Source organism: Alligator mississippiensis, chromosome 2 (assembly GCF_030867095.1).
Source record: "Alligator mississippiensis isolate rAllMis1 chromosome 2, rAllMis1, whole genome shotgun sequence".
Taxonomy (NCBI): Eukaryota; Metazoa; Chordata; order Crocodylia; family Alligatoridae; genus Alligator; species Alligator mississippiensis.
The window spans coordinates 274,190,829-274,209,908 of NC_081825.1; the positions used below are offsets into that span (position 1 = coordinate 274,190,829).

General features: G+C 44.6%; 1 protein-coding gene across 2 annotated transcripts in view; it reads right to left on the reverse strand.

The window, feature by feature from the left end:
- The window catches only part of TTC7B (tetratricopeptide repeat domain 7B), a 266,729-nt gene that overhangs the window by 228,915 nt on the left and 18,734 nt on the right, over window positions 1–19,080 (reverse strand). For both annotated transcript variants that reach the window (XM_059723173.1, XM_006271821.4), the window contains exons 2-3: window positions 2,754–2,908; window positions 970–1,138 (exon numbers count right to left, since the gene is read on the reverse strand). In XM_059723173.1, coding sequence (XP_059579156.1) covers window positions 970–1,138; window positions 2,754–2,908 — 324 coding nt within the window. The remainder of the gene's footprint in view (window positions 1–969; window positions 1,139–2,753; window positions 2,909–19,080) is intronic.

The window sequence follows — 19,080 nt, forward strand, 5'->3', positions numbered from 1 at the left end:
AAAGTAAAAAAAAAAATAAGGACAAGTTTAGCACTTCCAATTAATCCTGCCCCCTAACCCCCACCCCATCACAGGGAGTCAGCTTGAGTGTTTCTGCTGTTGGCTGCTCTGAAGTGCAACCCTGAGAGGCAATCCCTCGGGCAGACATGTCCCAAGCCATTAAAGGATTTTATAGATCAAAACCAACCCCATAAACTCTACCAGGAGATGGTCTGGCCACTACTGCAGGTCCCACATCTCAGCACAGGTGTCAAGTGCTCATAGTGGGAGGCCCTGTTAAATAAGTGAGCTGCTGTATTCTATGCCTCTCAGTTCCCAAATGGCTATATAGTATCAGAGTGAATTATTATCTAGTCCTGAGATGAAAAGCTGTTTGATCAGGGTTGTCGGGAAAAAAAGGTTGCAGTCACCAAGCTAGTCGTAGTTGGTGAAAGTCATCTTGGTTACTGTTATAATATTCCAGGTTGCTGTTACAGATGTTGGATATGACTAACTATGCAGAGAAACTGTAGAACTAACATAAGGGTTATCAAATGCACAAACTGAACTAAAGATTTTTTTTCTGAGATTCCTCTCAGTTTTAGGATTAGGACAGAATATTCCTATTTAAATTTGATAGAAGGGTCACCTTTAAATTTGAGTGTACAATTTTTACATTTCAATCTGTGATGAAAAATATATTAATAATAATTTGTCCAACATGAGTTTAAATAGTCAAGATGTCAACTCTTAAAGGTTTGAGGGAGGGAGCTAGAATGTAAAAATGTCAGCAGTCCTGCCACCTAGTGCAAGGCTCAGATTAATCTAAAGGGAATGAGAATCTGTGCGTCATTTATAAAGATCTTAGTTTCCCAGAACACTGCTGAAGGAAATAAAAGACTTATTCATGCTGTATTCCATCAACTGAAAGAAATCTCATTTGAATGAAAGAAATAGCTAGATTATTTAAAAAGACAATGAAGATCATACCTTTGGTAGAATATGCTTCAGCAATCATCCGCAGCCTATAAGGTGGTACAGCAACTAGTTGCAAGTCATCAACTCCAATCCTGGCATATATGTTAAGAGCTTCTTTGTAGTCACCTTCCACATAGTTTAACTTGGCCATAGTTAAGTTGGCTTCTTGTAAGAATTCTGGCTAGAAAGAAAAAGATTAATTATAAGTTTTTCCCCATTGATCTGCATCCTAGTAATTTCCAATGCACTGTAGAAACCTCTTCAGCAAAATCTTCTAATTCACAGACTAGGGTCCCTATTATTTTGCCAAAATACTTTTTACAAGGAAAAATAAACAAAATGAAGAGACTTTTTTTCTTTCAGTAAGGTGAACAAGAAAGTCAACTTCACTCCCCCAAAAAAGGAACCATCATCAACCTACAGAACACAAATTATATCATCATTAAACACTGATCACATTGCACCTGAAAAGGGTTATCTGTATTATGTAAACACTCAGGAACTTGTTTGAGTCAAGATCCTCTCCTGCCACATGGCACATGCTATTTTCCCACTTCTCCTTTTAAAACACATTAGCATCTAACATTGTCACCCCCAAGTCTTTAATCCAACATGACAAGCAGCGGGAGACGATTCTGCCAATGTTTGATTTTAACCAAAATGTATGTATAACACGTAAGTGCCTTAGGAATCTCTTCCCTCCCGCCTCCTGTTCCCCAAACTGTTTCTCAGCTTAATAATTTTGATTTAGCATATTTCTTGTAAACACCATGTGAGAAGAGTCCTCAAAAAGGATTCATTGAGAGAGTGCTAATTTATCTCCTGAGTCCAGGGAGGACATGCCATGCAAGTTACAGGGATGGCAGTAGAGGACAAAAAAGAGGTGTGAGCCTGATAAAGAGAGCAGACTATGCAGCCTGCAGCTGTGGTTATGTAGAGAAAGGCAGAGTTATCAAAAACCTGAAAAAAGAGGAGAAATATCCAACATCCAACAGCAAACTGTAAAACAGACAATGCATTTCATCTGAACAGTAAAAGACTAGGCAGAATAGGCTCCAACTAGACTCAAGGATAAAACTTCTTATATGGTTGTCCTCCAAAACAGGAGAAGTCTGCGGTGTTGAATATATACAATAAAGTATTAAGAAAATAAAGCTAATGGGGAAGGAGATACCACAAGGCTGGTCTCAAAAACTATGTGAAGGGCTTTGACAGTCAAATGCAAAAGGGCTACAGAAATGCAAAGTTATTAGTCCTTGCAATAATGTATTTACATGGAGAGATGCTGGTAATAAATAATGTCTCTCATAGGTACATTTAAAGTTATGATTTAAACATTCCCGAGGCCAAGTTTCTTTTACTATTTCTTTAAAATGGGGGTTGTCAACCAGAGGTACAAGGGAAGGCTCCAGGGGGTACCGGCAGCAGTGCAGAGAAGCAGGGCCGCCAGCACTTTGCGTTTTTGTTTTCACTGGCACCGTGCGGCGCCGACACTTCCAGTTTTGCTAGCGCATGGGGGACCTCCCCCCCGCTCGTCAATTGGCCACCAGGGACACTCTAAAACCCCTGTTTTAAAATTGACCCAGAAAACTGGACCAAATAAAGGGTAGGGGGAGAAGGAATAAAAGAGGAAAACCTGTAAAGACTGAAGGTACTAAATCTCAAGATATTAAAATATTCTGGAAACAGACTTGATCAGTAAAAAAAAAAAAAACTTCCCCCCAGCCTCAGAAAATTTCACTCTTCAATTACGTTCCAATTAATCCTTAATTTTTCCTTGAAACATCTGTAAATACCTTTAAGTTTCCTCTGTCAAGAGCTGCAGTGAGATGTTTTCTAACCTCAGTCAGTTTTGGCCGGGGACCCTGGGGACTAGTGCCCTGTTTAAGAGGATTTTCCTTCAGGAACTGTTCTAATTTGGACTCTCCAAAGAGAAGCTCTGCCATGTCATCTATAAAAGAAAGAGAGGAAACAGTTATTGGTATTGGGGGGTGGCAATCTTCATAAAAATTAGCAGCCACTTTATCCCACTATATCCAATGTTTAATGCAGATTCCACAGCAAGCAAACAGCAATGCAGTCAGTTATTTTAGGTTTGGACGTCAGAATGCCAAACAATTATCAAATATCTATCATTATATTAAATGTAGCGCATGTTATAATCATGGCTTAGAGCAGGAGTGGACAAAATACAGCCTGCAGGCCAAATCTGGCCTACAGTGGATCCTTTGGTCCCATCTGGCCACGACACTGCCTGGCTGTGGCGTGTCCTGCCAGGGCTACAGCAGCTGGACTGCCTTTCTAAGCAGCCCAGGTGGCTGTAGCTCCTTCTGGCTGCTGCTGCCGCTGCTGGCCCCAAGCCCACGGTCCCAATAGGGACCATGCACAAAGCACCGACCTGGCGCAGAAACTGTTGCTTGGCAAGGGGGAAACTCGCCAGGCAGTTCTTGCTGCAGCTGCACGGAGCCTACACCACGCCCGGCCGCCCTGCATCTCCGCCACCCGGGCTGCCCTGCAGCTGCTCTGCACTGTCACCACTGTCCCGCAGAGCAGCCCAGAGGTGGCGGTGACAGCTGCAGAGATGAAGGGCAGTCCAGCACAGGCTCTGGGCGGCTGCAGCAAGATCTGCCCAGTAGCTGCGACGGGGACGGGCCGCTTTTCCCCTGCGCTGAGCAACAGTTTCTGCTTGGCCACCACCGCTGCTTTTGCTCAGCCTGGGTATGCAAGTCAGGAACAGACATGAGGCGCACCGGGCCAGGGCTGTGCACCAGTACTGCAGGGTTAGGGCCAGCGGCAGCAGCAGCTAGAAGGAGCCACCACGGCCTGGGCTGCCTACAAAGGCAGTCCAACCACAGAGCCTCCCCAGCCCCACTGTGTGCCTAGGAGTCAGCAGGACGAGCCACAGCCAGGCAGTGCACAGTGGGCATGGGGCAAGGCTGGGGCTACATGGGCTCCGAGTTGTTGTAGGGTGAGGGCACGTGCTGACTGGCTCGGGAGAGGAGAGGGGGGTGGGCCGAGACATGCACACACACATGTACGCAGGGGGCTCCCACGCGCAACCCAGCGTACCCTCAAACCCACAAGCCTTGCAACCATACCCTCCCCCCACCCCCCACACACCACAAACTCCACCCCTGACGTGCTTCTGAGGGGGAGCCCCACTTACACATATGCCCAGCCACCCTCCCCCTCCACACACCCCACAGCTCCCCCCACAAACTCCCCCTTCCCACCTACATACACAAATACCCCCACACCCTCCCCCATTCTGACATACACCTTCAGCCCCCAAACCCCACACCCACCTCCCCCCACACACCCCCATATACAAAAGTTAGGGTTCATTTTGAGCTACTGTGCAATCACCTCTATATACACAAACAAATCAGAACAAGAATATGTTTTAAATAGAATTAAAATGCGTAATTATGGATGTTTGATTTTTAGTACATAATTTTTTTTCCCAGTTCCAGGATGGCAAACCCCCTTGCCAAAAGGAGTACTTACAGGAGCAGCAGGAGGGATTTCTGTCAAGGGACGGGGCCACCCTTGCAGCCCTCAACAGCTCACTGAAACTCGTTAAGTGGTCCTCCGACTGAAATGACTGCACACCCCGGTTTAGATTAAGGCAAACAGGTCTCCTATTAATTAGGAAATGATATCCGATAATCTCTCTTTTCTCCTTTACTGGTAACTAGAGGTAACTACCTGCTACCAAGAATCCCTTACCCAAGTTGCTCAAATGATATACTTGGAATACTAGGTTAAATTCTCCAATTAAATACAGGTTATCTAACACCACATCCTCAACTCTTTCAGAAACAAGTAATAATTATATTATGTTTTTGGCCACCAGTTTGATATTGTGGCTACAGCAGTTGGTAACATTATTTTGTTCTGAGTCTGTCACTTTGTCCTTCTTTTTAGATTCCAAACCTTTTCCCACCCTTGGTTTCTGTCCAAATATTTCCTACCACACTTGTCAAGCCTTTCCGCTTCAAATTATCTTAAGGTTGACTTTCCCCTTCCGTTTCTTACAATGGGCCTTGTTCTCCTATTAATCATGTATCTGTGTCTCTACTTTGCTTATCTGTGATGACCAAAGACAGATGTTTTAAGACAGGGCAAGGGATTTCCCAGGTGAACTGATGCCCTAAGACTGATAACATGCATGACAAAGCACACAGCACTTACATCACAAGTTTCTGTTAGAGATGGGATGGGATGGAGCGCACCCTCAGCAAGTTGGCAGATGACAGCAAGCTGGGGGGGAAGGGGGCGGGGGAAGAGTAGATACATCAAAGAGTAGGGCTAGGATTCAGAAACCTTGACAAATTGGAGGACTGGACCAAAATAAATCTTATGGGGTTCAATACGGACAAGTGTAAAGTCCTGCACTTCAGACAGACCAATCCCATGCACAGCCCTGGCCTGGTACAGGCTGGGGACTGAGTAGCTAAGTGACAGCTCTGTAGAAAAGGACCTGGGAGTTACAGTGGATGACAAGCTGAAGATGAGTCAACAGCATGCTCCTGAAGACGAAGAGCATACCGGACTGCATTAGTAGGAGTATTACAAACAGAACGATAGAAGTGATTCTTCTCCTCTGTTCAGCACAGGTGAGGCCACATCTCAAGTACTGTGTCCAGTTTTGTGCCCCCCACTACAGAAAGGATGTGGACAAGAAGAGAGGCCAGCAGAGGGCAATGACAATGGTTAGGAGGCTGGGGCACATGACTACTGAGGAAAGGGAGAGGGAGCTGGGCTTATTTAGTCTGGAGGAGAGAAGACTGAGAGGGGATTTAATAGCAGCCTTCAACTACCTGAAGGGTGGTTCCATAGAGGATGGAGCTGGACTGTTCTCAGTGGTGGCAGGTAACAGAGCAAGGAGCAATAGTTTGAAGTTCCAGCAAAGCAAGTTTAGGTTAGATATGAAGCAAAACTCTCACTAGGAGGGTAGTAAAGCACTGGAACAGGTTACCCAGAGAGGTGGCAGACTCTCCATCCTTGGAGGTTTTTAAGACCCAACTAGACAAAGCCTTGGCTGGGATGATCTATTTGGGGATGGTCCTGCATTGAGCAGGGGATTGGACTAGATGACCTCCTGAGGTCCCTTCCAACCTTAATTTTATATGATCCTATGGTTACAGAAACTATAATTCTGGTGATCTTTCAATAAATAAAATCAGCACACATTAAAAATGCTCAATTTCCTATCCACAGCATTTCAGTAAAGGCTCTCTCTACTACCTACAGACAGGGTTCAAATTACACTTTGACTCTTTGGAGGGGTGGGGGGGTCCTGCAAAAAGAGGGCTGCCTATTACAATGCCCTAATAAAATTGGAGACCCTCACCCAGGTTATAATTTTCTAATGTTACAGGGGGGGCTCAGCCTCCCCGAGCTCTCCTATGATTGGAACCCTACCTACCAACAGATTAGCCAGATCACCAAAACTCATTCAGTTTTGAGTTGTCAGTTATCTGCTTGCCTGAATAGTCTTCAATGTATTTATGCTACACTGGAAAATTTTGCTGAAACCTGGGGCTTTAGAAAAAAAAAACCTATTGCTTTTTTGTAAACAACTAACAGTTAGCTCAAAGTTCTCAAAAAGGAAGTATTTTGATTGTTTTAGGAATCAGTAATATTATTACATTTGACTAAACCAAAATTAAATTAAACACTGACTGAAGTTTTTAAACAACTGAAAAGGTTACTATATTTACTCAAACACAAGATGAGGTTGCCCCCAAATCAACATGGGGAAAGAGAGCCCCTCATCTTACATTCACATACAAGAAAACCTCATAAAATACATTGTCTATCATAAAACTGCTGCCAAAAGCAGTGGAAGCCAACTATGAAGTTGATTAAATGCAGCTAACGCCAAGCAAGACTAAAACACATGGCCTGGGTGGCAAATATGCAGGTGGAAACCTTTGTTTGTGCATTAGTGTGTGGCCCTTTAAAAGAAACAAATGGGCAGTTGCTCCCCAAAGAGGGAACTGGTACCAGGCCTGGAGGTACTACAATACCAGGCCAGCATCAGGAGAGCCAAAGCCAGCCCTGACACTCTCCAAAAATGCCTGATGCCAAAAACGCTTGATCGTAGCAAAAAAGACTATGATCTTTACACATGCTTCCAACACAGTGCTGGGCACTTTTACTGCTAATTAAAAGTGCCTGGCACTGCGTCAAGTGCAGGTATATAAGTGGCGCAGCACACGTCAGCACTGAGAAAGTGGCAGCAGTGCACTTCAAAATAAAACACATCGAATGTTTTTTAGTTCAAAGCGCGCCATCACCATTTTCTCAGCTCTAACATGCACACAGGTCTTATACACCTGTACCCAATGTAGCACCAGGTGCATCAGTTGCATGATCCAGCAGAGCAGATTTGATTAATCAGAGTCCAGCATGTCAGAGCAGACTTGCCACATGTATGTAGGTACCCAGCCAAGCTGATGGGAACCTATCACAGGGATAGGTTAGTCAGTGCAACCCAGTTGAATAAGGTATCTTCTTCTTCAGCAATCCCTCGCAGTCAAGGATGATTGTGTTATCAGGGTGTGCAAACACCCCAAAATTTGCTGTAGCCCCCCCAAACCCATCTCCCAGTGTAGCCACCACCCGCCACAAGCTCAGCCTGGCCAAGCCCCAGGAAGAGCTGGCACCACTCTCAGCCCCAGCCTGCAGCAGCAGCCAGCTCTTGTCCCACATACAGATCCAGGGCTACACCCCACCCCATGCCCTTCCAGGGTGTGTGGGGCAGGAACCCCCCGCCCCCCGATGAGCCACTCGTGGCTCTGCCCCATGCCCTGCCTTATTGTGCAGTGCCTAACCCTGCCAACTCCCTCCCTCACCACTGGGGCCCCGATTTGCTTCCCTCATAGACTTACCAGCCAGACCTGGCTGCTCTCCACAATGTGTACCTGGCCACCTGCATGCTGTGCTGCAGCTGTGCGGGGCATTTAATCGGCCACATCAGCCAAAAAAAAGGCAATTGCCAATACTGCCAATTTTCTTATAAATCGGTGCTGATTCGATATGCAACCAATTGGTATTGGTGCACCTCTATTTCCAAGGTATGGGAAAAAAAAGATAATTGCAGTGCCCATTGCACTCAGTCCTCCTCACTGATGACTCTTTTCAAAGTCAGGGTGAGCCACTATATTGAATACATTTTGACTTCCTCTTTACTCCCACAGCTGAGCTGTGCCTTTCTTTCTCCCTTTCCAATGATTCCTGTTTCTTCAGGAGTCTTAAATGTCTAGCAAACATCAAACAGGGCCCTAAACAGTCCATCCAAAATCCTTCTATCGCCCCTCTCTCAGCTTGTCACATATGATTAGTGAGGCCCTGCCCTCCATGAGGTAGAGCTGGACCAGGTTGCCTTGCACTTCATCTGCATATAAATTTTTGGAGGATCCTAGGACTCGTGACAAGAACACCATGTTCCAACAATCATGAGTGTGTGTATGTGTTGGAGGGGCAGGGGGGAAGGGGAAAGGTGTAATTAGTGCATGGATGCTTGGCAGGGGGGAGGGAGGGGACAGGGAAAGGATATCTGGAGTACAAACACACTGAGCAGTGCTCAGCTGTGGGGTCACCATGGCTTGAAATGATTTCGATTCTACTGGGGCCCAGACCAGTGAACTATATTTTGGCTTTAGATTATTATGTACTTTTATTCCAGAAAAAAAAAAAAAAAAAAGTGCTGCTTAAAGGTATGTGTCCCAGGGGAGCTGGGACGCCAAAGGAACCCCAGGGCAGCAAGGAATCCTACTCACCTCCTGCAGAACCAGAAGAGCCAGAGGAGGCACGTACGCCAAGGACACCGGCGCAGGTGATCAGCCAGGCGTTTACCCGGCTGCGGCAGAGCAGCAGGGGCAGAGGACGCCTCCCGGAAGAAACAAAAAGCGGCCCCGCCGAGGCAGCGGGGCGGTTGATGAGGAGAGACCACAGGAGGGAACTCCAGCGTGGAGGAGATCAGCCGCCACTCTCGGCTGCAGTGAGAGCAAGGGGCGGAGCCAGGGCAGGCTCTGAGAAAGCCGGCATCACAACGGGCAGCAGTGTTGACGGTGGGACCGGCTCCAATGTTGTCGGCGGCACCGGTGAGGAAGCCGGCTGCATTGTAGGCAGAAGGGCCGGTGGAGGAACCGGCGGGGTCAGGAGTAGCAGAGCTGGAGAAGAAACTGACTGCATTGCAGGCAGCAAAGCCGAAGGAGGAACCGGCGGCGTCTGGGGCAGCAAAGCCCAGGAGAAAATTGACGGCACTGCAAGCAGCAGAGCCAGTGAAGGAACCGGCGGCGTCTGGAGCAGCAGAGCCGGTGAGGACACTGGCTGCATTGCGGGCAGCAGAGCCGGGGAAGGAACCAGTGGCATCCTGAGCAGCAGAGCCAGTAAAGGAGTCAGCAGCACTGCAGGCAGAAGAGCTGGTGAAGGAGCTGGTGGCGCTGCAGGCAGAAGAGCCGGTGAAGGAGCTGGCCGCTTCAGAAGCAGCAGAGCCAGTGCCGGGACGAGCAGCCAGATTAAGGAAGGAGCCAAGGTGGCAGGTGTGGGCTGGCGACCCCAGCAGACGTCATATTGAGCCAAAGACCTGGACAGACGGCTGGCAGGTTGGGAGTGAGGCAGCGGCAGGCCTAGGACATCGGGGAAGCCAAGAAAAGGTAGAACTACAGGTGGCGAGTGGCTGGGGTGTAGGGGAGGACGGAGCCCCAAGAATGCCCACTGGGGACCACGCCAACTCTGGTGGCTACCCCAAGGAAGGACCACCCACTGAGGTTACATTCCAAGTCGTGGCAGGCGAGTTCAGGGGTCCTCCTGACGTCAGCAGAGGTAGCCTCCGGGGCCCACCTGTAATCCCGGGGCCCTCAAGATCCAGGGCTCGGGCGAAGGCGGCGCGGGAACACCTACTAGAGTGGAGGCGGGTACAGTATGCATATGGAATATCTGTGCTCAAACTTGCAACTATTTCCCAAAGACGTAAAATGTTTTAATTCTAAATAAACTATATTTCTACAAGCAAGTTTATTTCAAAGTCAATGGTTTTCAAATGTATCCCTCACTTCCATGTGCTCAGGAAAAGCAGAGCCTGACACTAAGGTGTGGGGGGGCTGACCTCACCAGATTTATTTTTCCTGCTGTAGCGCTGGGAGGGGAAAAATTAAAGTCAAACCTCCAATAATTAACTTCTGTACCTGGAAAATTATAACAAATGTATACATTTTCCACATATAAAATGCAAATATGGGGGGGGAGGGTAAGGAGTTGCCTTATATTCAGGGTCATCTTATATTCCAGTAAATGAGATAATTTACAATATAAAAAGTTAAATATTTTTAATACACTGTACTCTTTTGATCATCATAATCAAAATGAATCACCTCTGCACTGACCAGGATAGCCCAAAATTAAATGTTCCTTGAATAAACATAGAATGAAAGGGTCTTATAGCAAAAAACATCTGGTTTACTAGAATACAAGAAACCCATTGTTAACTGGTGCAGAGCGCCAAGCAAGGTCAAGGTTGCTTTTAATACCTGCATTTGCAAGGACTGAACACCTGAAACTCACAAGACTTTAGGGGGGGGCTCACAAAGTTCTGCTTATGCTTAGCAAACAAGGAAAACAAACAAACAAACAAAAAACAACACACATTTCTAGTTGTTTGAGTTTTTCCTGCAAATCTTCAAGATATTTAAAGTGCATTTTTCACTGATGCAATTTCAAATTAAAGTGGTAACAAGAGGTTTTCAAGCCCAAAATTACATCACCATGTCCTAGAGATGAAGCTGAATCTAATACTTTAGACAAAATTTTTACTGCATCTGCACAAATAAAATATGCTGACCAATTTGCCCCAAAACATCAGCAGTGCTGTCACTTGCTCTTTCCAGGAAAGGTTAACTTCACTGACACTGCACATTTTAAAGCGACCCAAGCGTAAGAGCATAAAAAATATTTAACTCAGTCTGCCCAAAGGAAAAAACAAAACAAACCACAAAAGGTAATACAAACACTTTACTGCTGTAAAAGGAAGGACAGGACAAAGTCCATGGCAACAGCAAATGGAGGAAAGTGATCTTGTATCACTGATGCATTAAATATTTTATAGATAAAATTACTTGTACCATAAGCGTGTCAGCACTGAGTAATTTTCCTACTACATGCAGTGATATGACAAACTTAGTGCTTTTTAGTATGTCAGAATCGTATGTCCTTGCAAACTAGGAGGGACCACTGCAACTTTTTGAAATAAGGCACAATTTTCAAAGTTAAAGAAATTCTAAAAAATGAAAGAAATTTAAAGATACTTGACAATGCCCTTCCATTTTGCTGCAGACTATTTTCCATTTTTTTCCTTCAAAACATTGAATAAGCCACAACAGTCAACTACCCTATTTGCATTTAACAAAGGATTAGTTCAGCACCTCAAGTATTTTGTAACTAGTAAGTCTAACACTTTATAGTATACTCGCCTCTGTTACAGCCTCATTCTAGACATGAATATTAAGAAGAGATTGCATGCAGGATATAAAAACTTAGAGAAAAGTATTTGACATTACAAAGGTTTGACTGATCATGCTCAAAGATGGCATCAACATTCCTTCACTTTCCCAGACTGACGGGTCCAAGTATCTAGATCAGATTTATGCTTTATGGTTCAGAAATATGGACTACATATGCTAGGCTCATCAAGAGACTGAACAGCTTCCACATGAAGGTGTCTATGTAACAGCCTGAAAATTAAATGGGAAGACAGAATACCAAACAGAGGTACTGAAGCATGCAAGACTGACACACTTAGAAACTACTATCAAGAAGAAAAGGTTGTAATGGATCAGCCATGTCAGGAGAACAGGAAAAGACTGTATACCCAAGAATATTTTGTATTGTGAGATTTGAGGCAGCTCTAGAAAGTAGGGACACCTTTTATGGAGGTACCTGGATGTGTGTAAAAATAACACAAAGGTATTGAACACCAAGGTAAGAAACTGGAAGGAGTGCACAGAATCCCATCCGACCTGGAGGGAAAATCTGGCACTGGGTGCAACTCAACATGAAGCAGCTTTGATCCAGAGGATGGAAACAAAGCAAGAAAGAAGGAAGCACCACACTGTAAACCTGGACTCCAACTCAGACAACATATGGATCTGTGAAACTTGTAACAAGCTGCATTACTCTCAAATTGGGCTTGTCAGCCACAAATGGATTCATGAGGCATCTGACTAGACATTTTACATGCACATCATGATCTAGAGGATCAACAGTTGCCTACTATAGCCAGTAAAATATGGCTCTATATAGCAATACTATTCAAAAGGCCTCAACTGCATACAACGACAGATTTAAGGACTCCAAAAAGGCTATGTAAAACAGATTCTTCTTCAAGAAGGAAAAAAAGCTCCAACCAAGCACACTTCGCACATGTACACAAGCCTGAAGGGTTCTGTCAGCTGCGTTCCTAAGGGATGCTAAACAGCATTATTTTGCAAATAGTACTTAAAATACTCCATGGAGTGTTTTCCAAGTAAACTATACACTCAGTTATATATACATACATACACATACACTCAAGAAATCGTAAAAAAGGGAAGTCAGAGGTAAAACATGTTACATAAGTAGGGAAAGAATGAAATTTGAAAGCAAATCTTTAGTTTAGAGAAGTGGCTCTTACACAGGGTCCCATGGCACGCTGGGGTGCCACCAGATCTTTTGAAGGGTGCCAGGAGGTGTGAGGAGATAAGTGAGGTGTTAGAAGATAAGTAGATAAACTAAGCAGATAAGCATAGGCTCAGGCTTGTCCCTGCCTGGATAAATCTCCCATCTGCACTGGTAGGCCCCTCTGCAAGGAAGTTAAGCCATGTAATCTATATGTTAATTGTTGAAAGTGGGTACCATTCAATTCACAGAATTTATTAAAGAGTACCTGGCATCCAGTGAGAAGTCCCTCAAGTCCAAAAAGGTTGAAAACCCCTGGCCTGACAGGTGCTCTCAGAAAGTGTATGTTCCTGAAATGAGGACAGTATCTATCACCCACATACTTTAAATCTTCACATAGCTGTCCTTATGCCATCTGGGGTCAGTGTTACATTCATTTAATGCCAAGTAGGTAACATAACCAGATATTAAGTCATGGTATTTTATTAAGATTCAGTTGTTTGAAAGGTGATCAACTCAGTTTCCACTATACATGTGACATCTAATGGGTAGGAATGGGAAAAAGAGAGGGAAACAACCAAAACCAAGCACACACACAGTCCCTAATCAATTAAAATGAAAATAGCAACTTTAGAGAGACTTCTACCTCAAGCTTTACGCTGCTTTCATCAGATACAGAAAATGGCTAACCAGGTCATGAGCAAAACAAAAAAGGCTCAAAGTGAACAAGTATGTACTTCAAGACAAACCTAAACACAATTACCATTAATGTATAGTATTGGAGGCAGAGGTTTCCAGATTATACTCTCCAATAGCAAACAACTAAGGATTTTTAAGGAAACCTTATCAGTCAACAGACACCATAACTTAACATATTAAAATGGGGGGCTGCTCTCCTCATGTACACATGCTCCGCAATTAAAAAATTACTACCTGGTCTCACACATACATTTTTTTCCCTTTGGAAAATATAATACCATCAGATTTTTATTTATAGCCACAGGGTAAACAGCAGACGAGCTGAATTTGTGTCTTGACTGGTATGTTATGACAATTGTGAAAGTCTAATTTAAAATAAATAAAAAACCAAGTTCATGAGGTTACAGTAAGTTAGTGATGTCTACCTAGGGCTATCAAGGAAAAAATTATTATGAATTGAAAAACCTATTCTGAGACAGGCAAGAGTTCAGAGCACCATATTTTCTGATCTGTGCAAAGTAGCTGTTTTTCCTTCTTTTTTCTAGACCTGCTCAGCAATAACCTTCCTGGCTGCTTGCTGCAGTGCAGGAAAAGGAAGGGACAAGAGAACAGGTATCTTATGGAACTCTGTAAGGCATCATAGGGCGCATCTTCATGTGCCTCTTAAGCAGGCTTAGCTAAAATTGTCATTTTGATGTGACATTAGGCTAAGCCCACAACTTTAGGCTAAGACCACTTAAGAGAGGCACGTGTAGAAGCGCCCTATGATGAGCATAAAGCAGGTATCAAATTTAGGTGTGAATAGCTAAGTCACATTAGCACACGTGTAGATGAGTTAATGCACATTAACGAGGTGTGTGCCAATGGATAGACACCGTGTTAATGCACATTAGTGCATCTGCATGTACACTAATGCAATTTCGTTATTTACACCTAAATTTAATGTGCATTAGTGTGTCCACATGCAGACGTGCACCTAAATTGCCTTAATGAGCCTTACGCTAAGGAGCATTTAGTTTAAGTGCACATAGAAACATGTGTCAACACACCCAAAGAGGCTGATCATTTAAGCAGGTTCTAAAAAGAGGGACAAATTCATGCACAAGAGATCCAACAGTGGATACTATTCGGAAGTTTCAGCTCTAACTAGTGAGGATTTCCCGCTAAAGCCCCTAAATCAGGGGTGTCAAAAAAACCTCTTCCAGCCCACCAGGCACAGGGTCAGTCCACAGGCCAGATTGGGCCCATGGGCCCCCTTTCCTTCCCCCAGTATACAAGGTCCTGCTCCAGGTGGTCTGGGACCCACGCTGCATGCAGCATGGATCCCAGAGTGGCTGGAAAGGGTGCTGCATGCAATGCAGTTGAGTCGGGGCTACATAATGCAGATCCCACACTAGCCAGAGTAGGCACCACACTGTACACTGTGACTGCTCCAGCCAGACTGTGCCACACATGGTGCTAGCTCTGGGAGCCATGCCATGCACTGCCTCCACTCCAGCCAGTCCAGGATCTGTGCTGCACATGGTGCACCTAGGCACCCTGGGTCCTCGAGTGGCTGTAGTGAGCACTATAGACAGTGCAGTACCATAGCTGATGGGGTGGGTGCCACATATGGTGCACATGCCAAAGTAGGTGCAGTGTGTGGTGTAATCCAGCCAGAGCAGATGCTGTAAGAGGCAGCACTTGCTCTGGCCAGTCTGAGATCCATGCTGCATTTACCCAGTGGCACTGTGGTGCACATGGCACCTGCTCTGGCTGCCTGGGATGCATGCCACTCAGGCTAACCCAGGATCTGCACTGCACAGGCCCAGAGCAGCTGGGTTAGCCATTTAGCAGGGTGTATGTCCCAGGCCCTGTACATGTGGTGCCCTGCATGGATCTGTTCAAACCCAGGGCAGCATATGGGTTGGATGGCAGGGTTCCACAGCCCAGATCTGATCCATGGGCCATATGTTCAACACCCCTACTCTAGATGATGGAAGCTAAGAAGGGCAGGGAACAGATCAGTTTGTATACAGCATGCAGAAATTCTCTCTCCATTAGCAGCTGCCCTCTGCCACTACAAGAAACAGAACACTGGACTATATGGCCTATTTCCTATCAGCTTCTCTCTGGCTCTTCCATTACCTGCTGGGCCTCTGGGGAGGCAAGATAGGGTTCTTATCAGCCCAAGGCAGAACCAGCAAAAGCCAACTTCCATCCCCAACCTAGCCACCAACGTAAGAGGGAAGGGAAGAAGCCAAGAACCAATGTTAGAGAAGCCATCAACCAAATGTGAATCAGAATAAGAAAAAAAAATAGGGAAAACCCCACTTATTTCATGACCAAAGAGAATAGAGAACATGTCCCAAAGTACTGATTATGTTCCCTAGACATTTTTCAGACCATGATAGCACATGCAAACCTTGACCCAGGTGGTGAAGTGCCATGCTTATTAATAAATACTTTAAAAGAATAGTAGCTTCAGTTTATATAATGAATTCGGAATAAGACCAAAGGTTGCTATTTTAAGTTGCTCTACCTATTGTCCATACCCTCCCCGAGTGCACTCCCACAAAATTAGCCCCATACCCTCCCCGAGTGACACTCTGATCCCCTTGCCCCTGGCCAACCTGCTGCTCTGTTTTCCACCGCTGGGCATATCTGCTGCTGTGCCGTCTCTGTCCTCCCTGATATGCCATGCATAACACAGAGGTTGTTCATGCCACTTGTGACGTGCTGCATGTTGAAAAACATTATTTCCAACAGGAAACACTTAACTACATAGATAAAAAGCAGCCTTGAACTAACTGCTCATTATAAAAAGAGGGCTGTGCTTATTCAGTATTATTTGATATACTGAAGCAGCACAGATGGCCAGATCTCAGAAGGAAACTAGAGTATATATTCACTAAATCCAGAAACCAAACCTATTATGAAAACAGTGATGTTGCCTACAAAAGAGATGGCTACAGAACATACCACAACAATTGTACTCAGATATGCATTTTCTCTACATAATCCATTTGTGACAGTGCATGCATGCTCTTGCTCCAACAATCAGTTCCTTCACTGGACAGAATCCAGGTGATAGACTTCACATGAGCAGAGAAGGACAGTGGGCCAACGATTGCACACAAACAACGCATCTCAAAGATGAATTATTCGAAACATAATAGTTCTATATTCCACTCCTAAACCCCTGGCATATGTTCAATGGGATCTGATCACCAATTCCAACAATTGCATTTCCTGCTATGCCACAAGCAGCAGAAGGCACAGCTTCACCCTTGGGAATAAGATCCCAATCATGCCATTACTACTTGGCGGTGCAGGGAGAACCCGGGATAATAATCCTGAACTCCCCCTGCACTGGCAAGCTGAAAGTCAGGTAATGGAGCCTTACACACAGGACTGACAATCAGCTGACTGTAAGCCTAAACCTCAGGCAGTCCCAGGTCCAATTTGCCTGGGGATGCGAGGACAGACAATCAGCTTATTGTCTCAAACTCAAGGCAGTCTGGGTAGGGGCCAACCAACAGCTGATGGTCAAAATCCCATGTCTGGCAGCTCCTTTACTGCTTTTAGAATAGGCTATGAATAATCCATATTAGATTTCTCTAGAAAAGAGCTGAACTATGTGGAGCCTTTCTAAGAACTGTAGACAAGCCCCTACCTTAGTTCTACCTACTCACCCCAAGCCCTTACCCCAAACACCTCCCCCATAAAAACATACATAATGTTGTTTTTTGAAAGACAACAACAAGTAACAGAACAGTTCCATTTCCATGAAAATCCCATATCTCGCCAAATAAACAACATACTTCTATAGACCATTCCTGGTCAGAAAAAAAAAATTATATACCTCAAGTTGTGGAGACATCTCCACTCACCCAATCTGCTAGGGTTGTCATTAGCCTTCATAGATTGCCAGCAGCAATGGGTATTTCATAACTGAGGAGCCAATTCCATAGCTGAACTGGTTCCAAACAGGTTTGGAAAGTTTGCCTTACCTGGCTCTCCCCATCAGTTTACAGAGACCATGACAGTGTGTGTTAAATTATCTTGGAATAAAAGTAGAAACACTTCAAATACTAGACAAAACTAAAGGACCATGATATTTATTTGAAGGATGAGATTCATCTCCTAGCTAGAGACCAAGTTTCATGCTGTTTTAGATGTGTACCAAGTTCTAAATTCAGAAAGTGTTGGAAAGAATAGTACATCTTTCCCCATAAGTCTCATGCACCAGCAGTTTAGGTATGCATGTGGGCATGCCTATAGGATGCCTGTTTGAAAGATACTCAGAACTGGCTGACGCCAAGATATGACAGATGTTAAGATGGCCCTGAGAAGTAACAAGTATGCATGATGCCATATGTCCTAATATTTCCAAGCATAATCTTACAAAACAACCTTCAATACAGCATGACTTAATCTATACTTTCTGCTATTACTTGGAGTGAGGCAAGTATATTGTTAATGTAACGCAGTCCAGAAGAATCCCTATAAAATTCTGTTTTCTGTAATGGTATGATAAGAATTTCATACTCAGAGTCTGAACCCTACCTTGGCAAACAGATGGTAATACAATGAATGCTGTTTGAGATTGGCTATGGGCAAGCAGAAACAATCAGTCAGCTGTTGAAAATAAAATTAATCATATAAAATGTTCCGTTTTCTGGTAAATGCCAGTTATGACCCCAAAGCATTTTGTGAATATTTTGGGGGCTACTGACATACCAAAACCAAACTCTGTAATGGATAAGTTGTATTAAGCTACCCTAACGGGTAAGTTGCATTAAGCTACCCTGTTAAGGGTTTTTTTTGGTTTATTTTGCATTTGTTTGTTTTTTAAATGGAGGGGGAAATGATAATTAAAAGAAAGAGGGGCCTTGAAATGGACAGGAAATTCTTCTTTAGCTGTTGGAAAACAATCCTCTTACTGGTCCTTTAAACGGTTTGATGGTAGGAATAATTTGTTCAGATCCAGACTAGGTGGCGCAAATAAATCACAAGAACTCTGCTGTAATGCTGTTCCATACTTCCCCCAAAATTAATTACCCTCCAAATGAGGTAGAGAAAGAAAAGAGTACTCAACTTGCTGCCTCTTGGTCAGGGTTGGCATAAAATTAGCTGCTGAGGGACACCTTGTGTTGAAGCATTTTCTTGCCTTATAGCTTAGCCAATTTTTTTATTTTTTTTTTTTAATTTCCAGTACTTCTAAAATATGAAGCCATTGCCACCACCACCACAATTTCTCCTGCAGCTGAAAAGTATACATACCAGGTGACATAAGAGACCATGAGCAGGGGCCTATTTAATTCATGATTTTGCAGAAACCAGCAAAAAATGGGGATTTTTCATTAAATGGAAAAAAAAAAATGGAAGACCGCTGCAGCCCAGACTTGTAGCCCACCAAAGCTGGTGGTGCAAAGGAGAGCCAAGACAACAGCCACCTCCCCCTTCCCTCCACTGCTGACTGGCTGAGGGGGATGCCCATTGCAATCAGCAGCAAGGGACAGAGCCACCAGGGCCCTTTGGCCAATCAATAGCAAGGGACGGGCTTGCCAGGAAATTGGCTCCACACACAGCAAGCAGCCTGCAAAAATCCCTTTTGCTCACTGACTTAGACCCCTAGCCATGAGCGTGCAATCAGAATTCTGACTATTCAAAGGACACCTCTTCAGTAACCCAAGTCCAATCAATTGCACATCCAGTCTATTGTACAACTTTCTGCAGCACGGTTTCTTTCCTTCTCAGAATTCTAGAGTTGTTGTT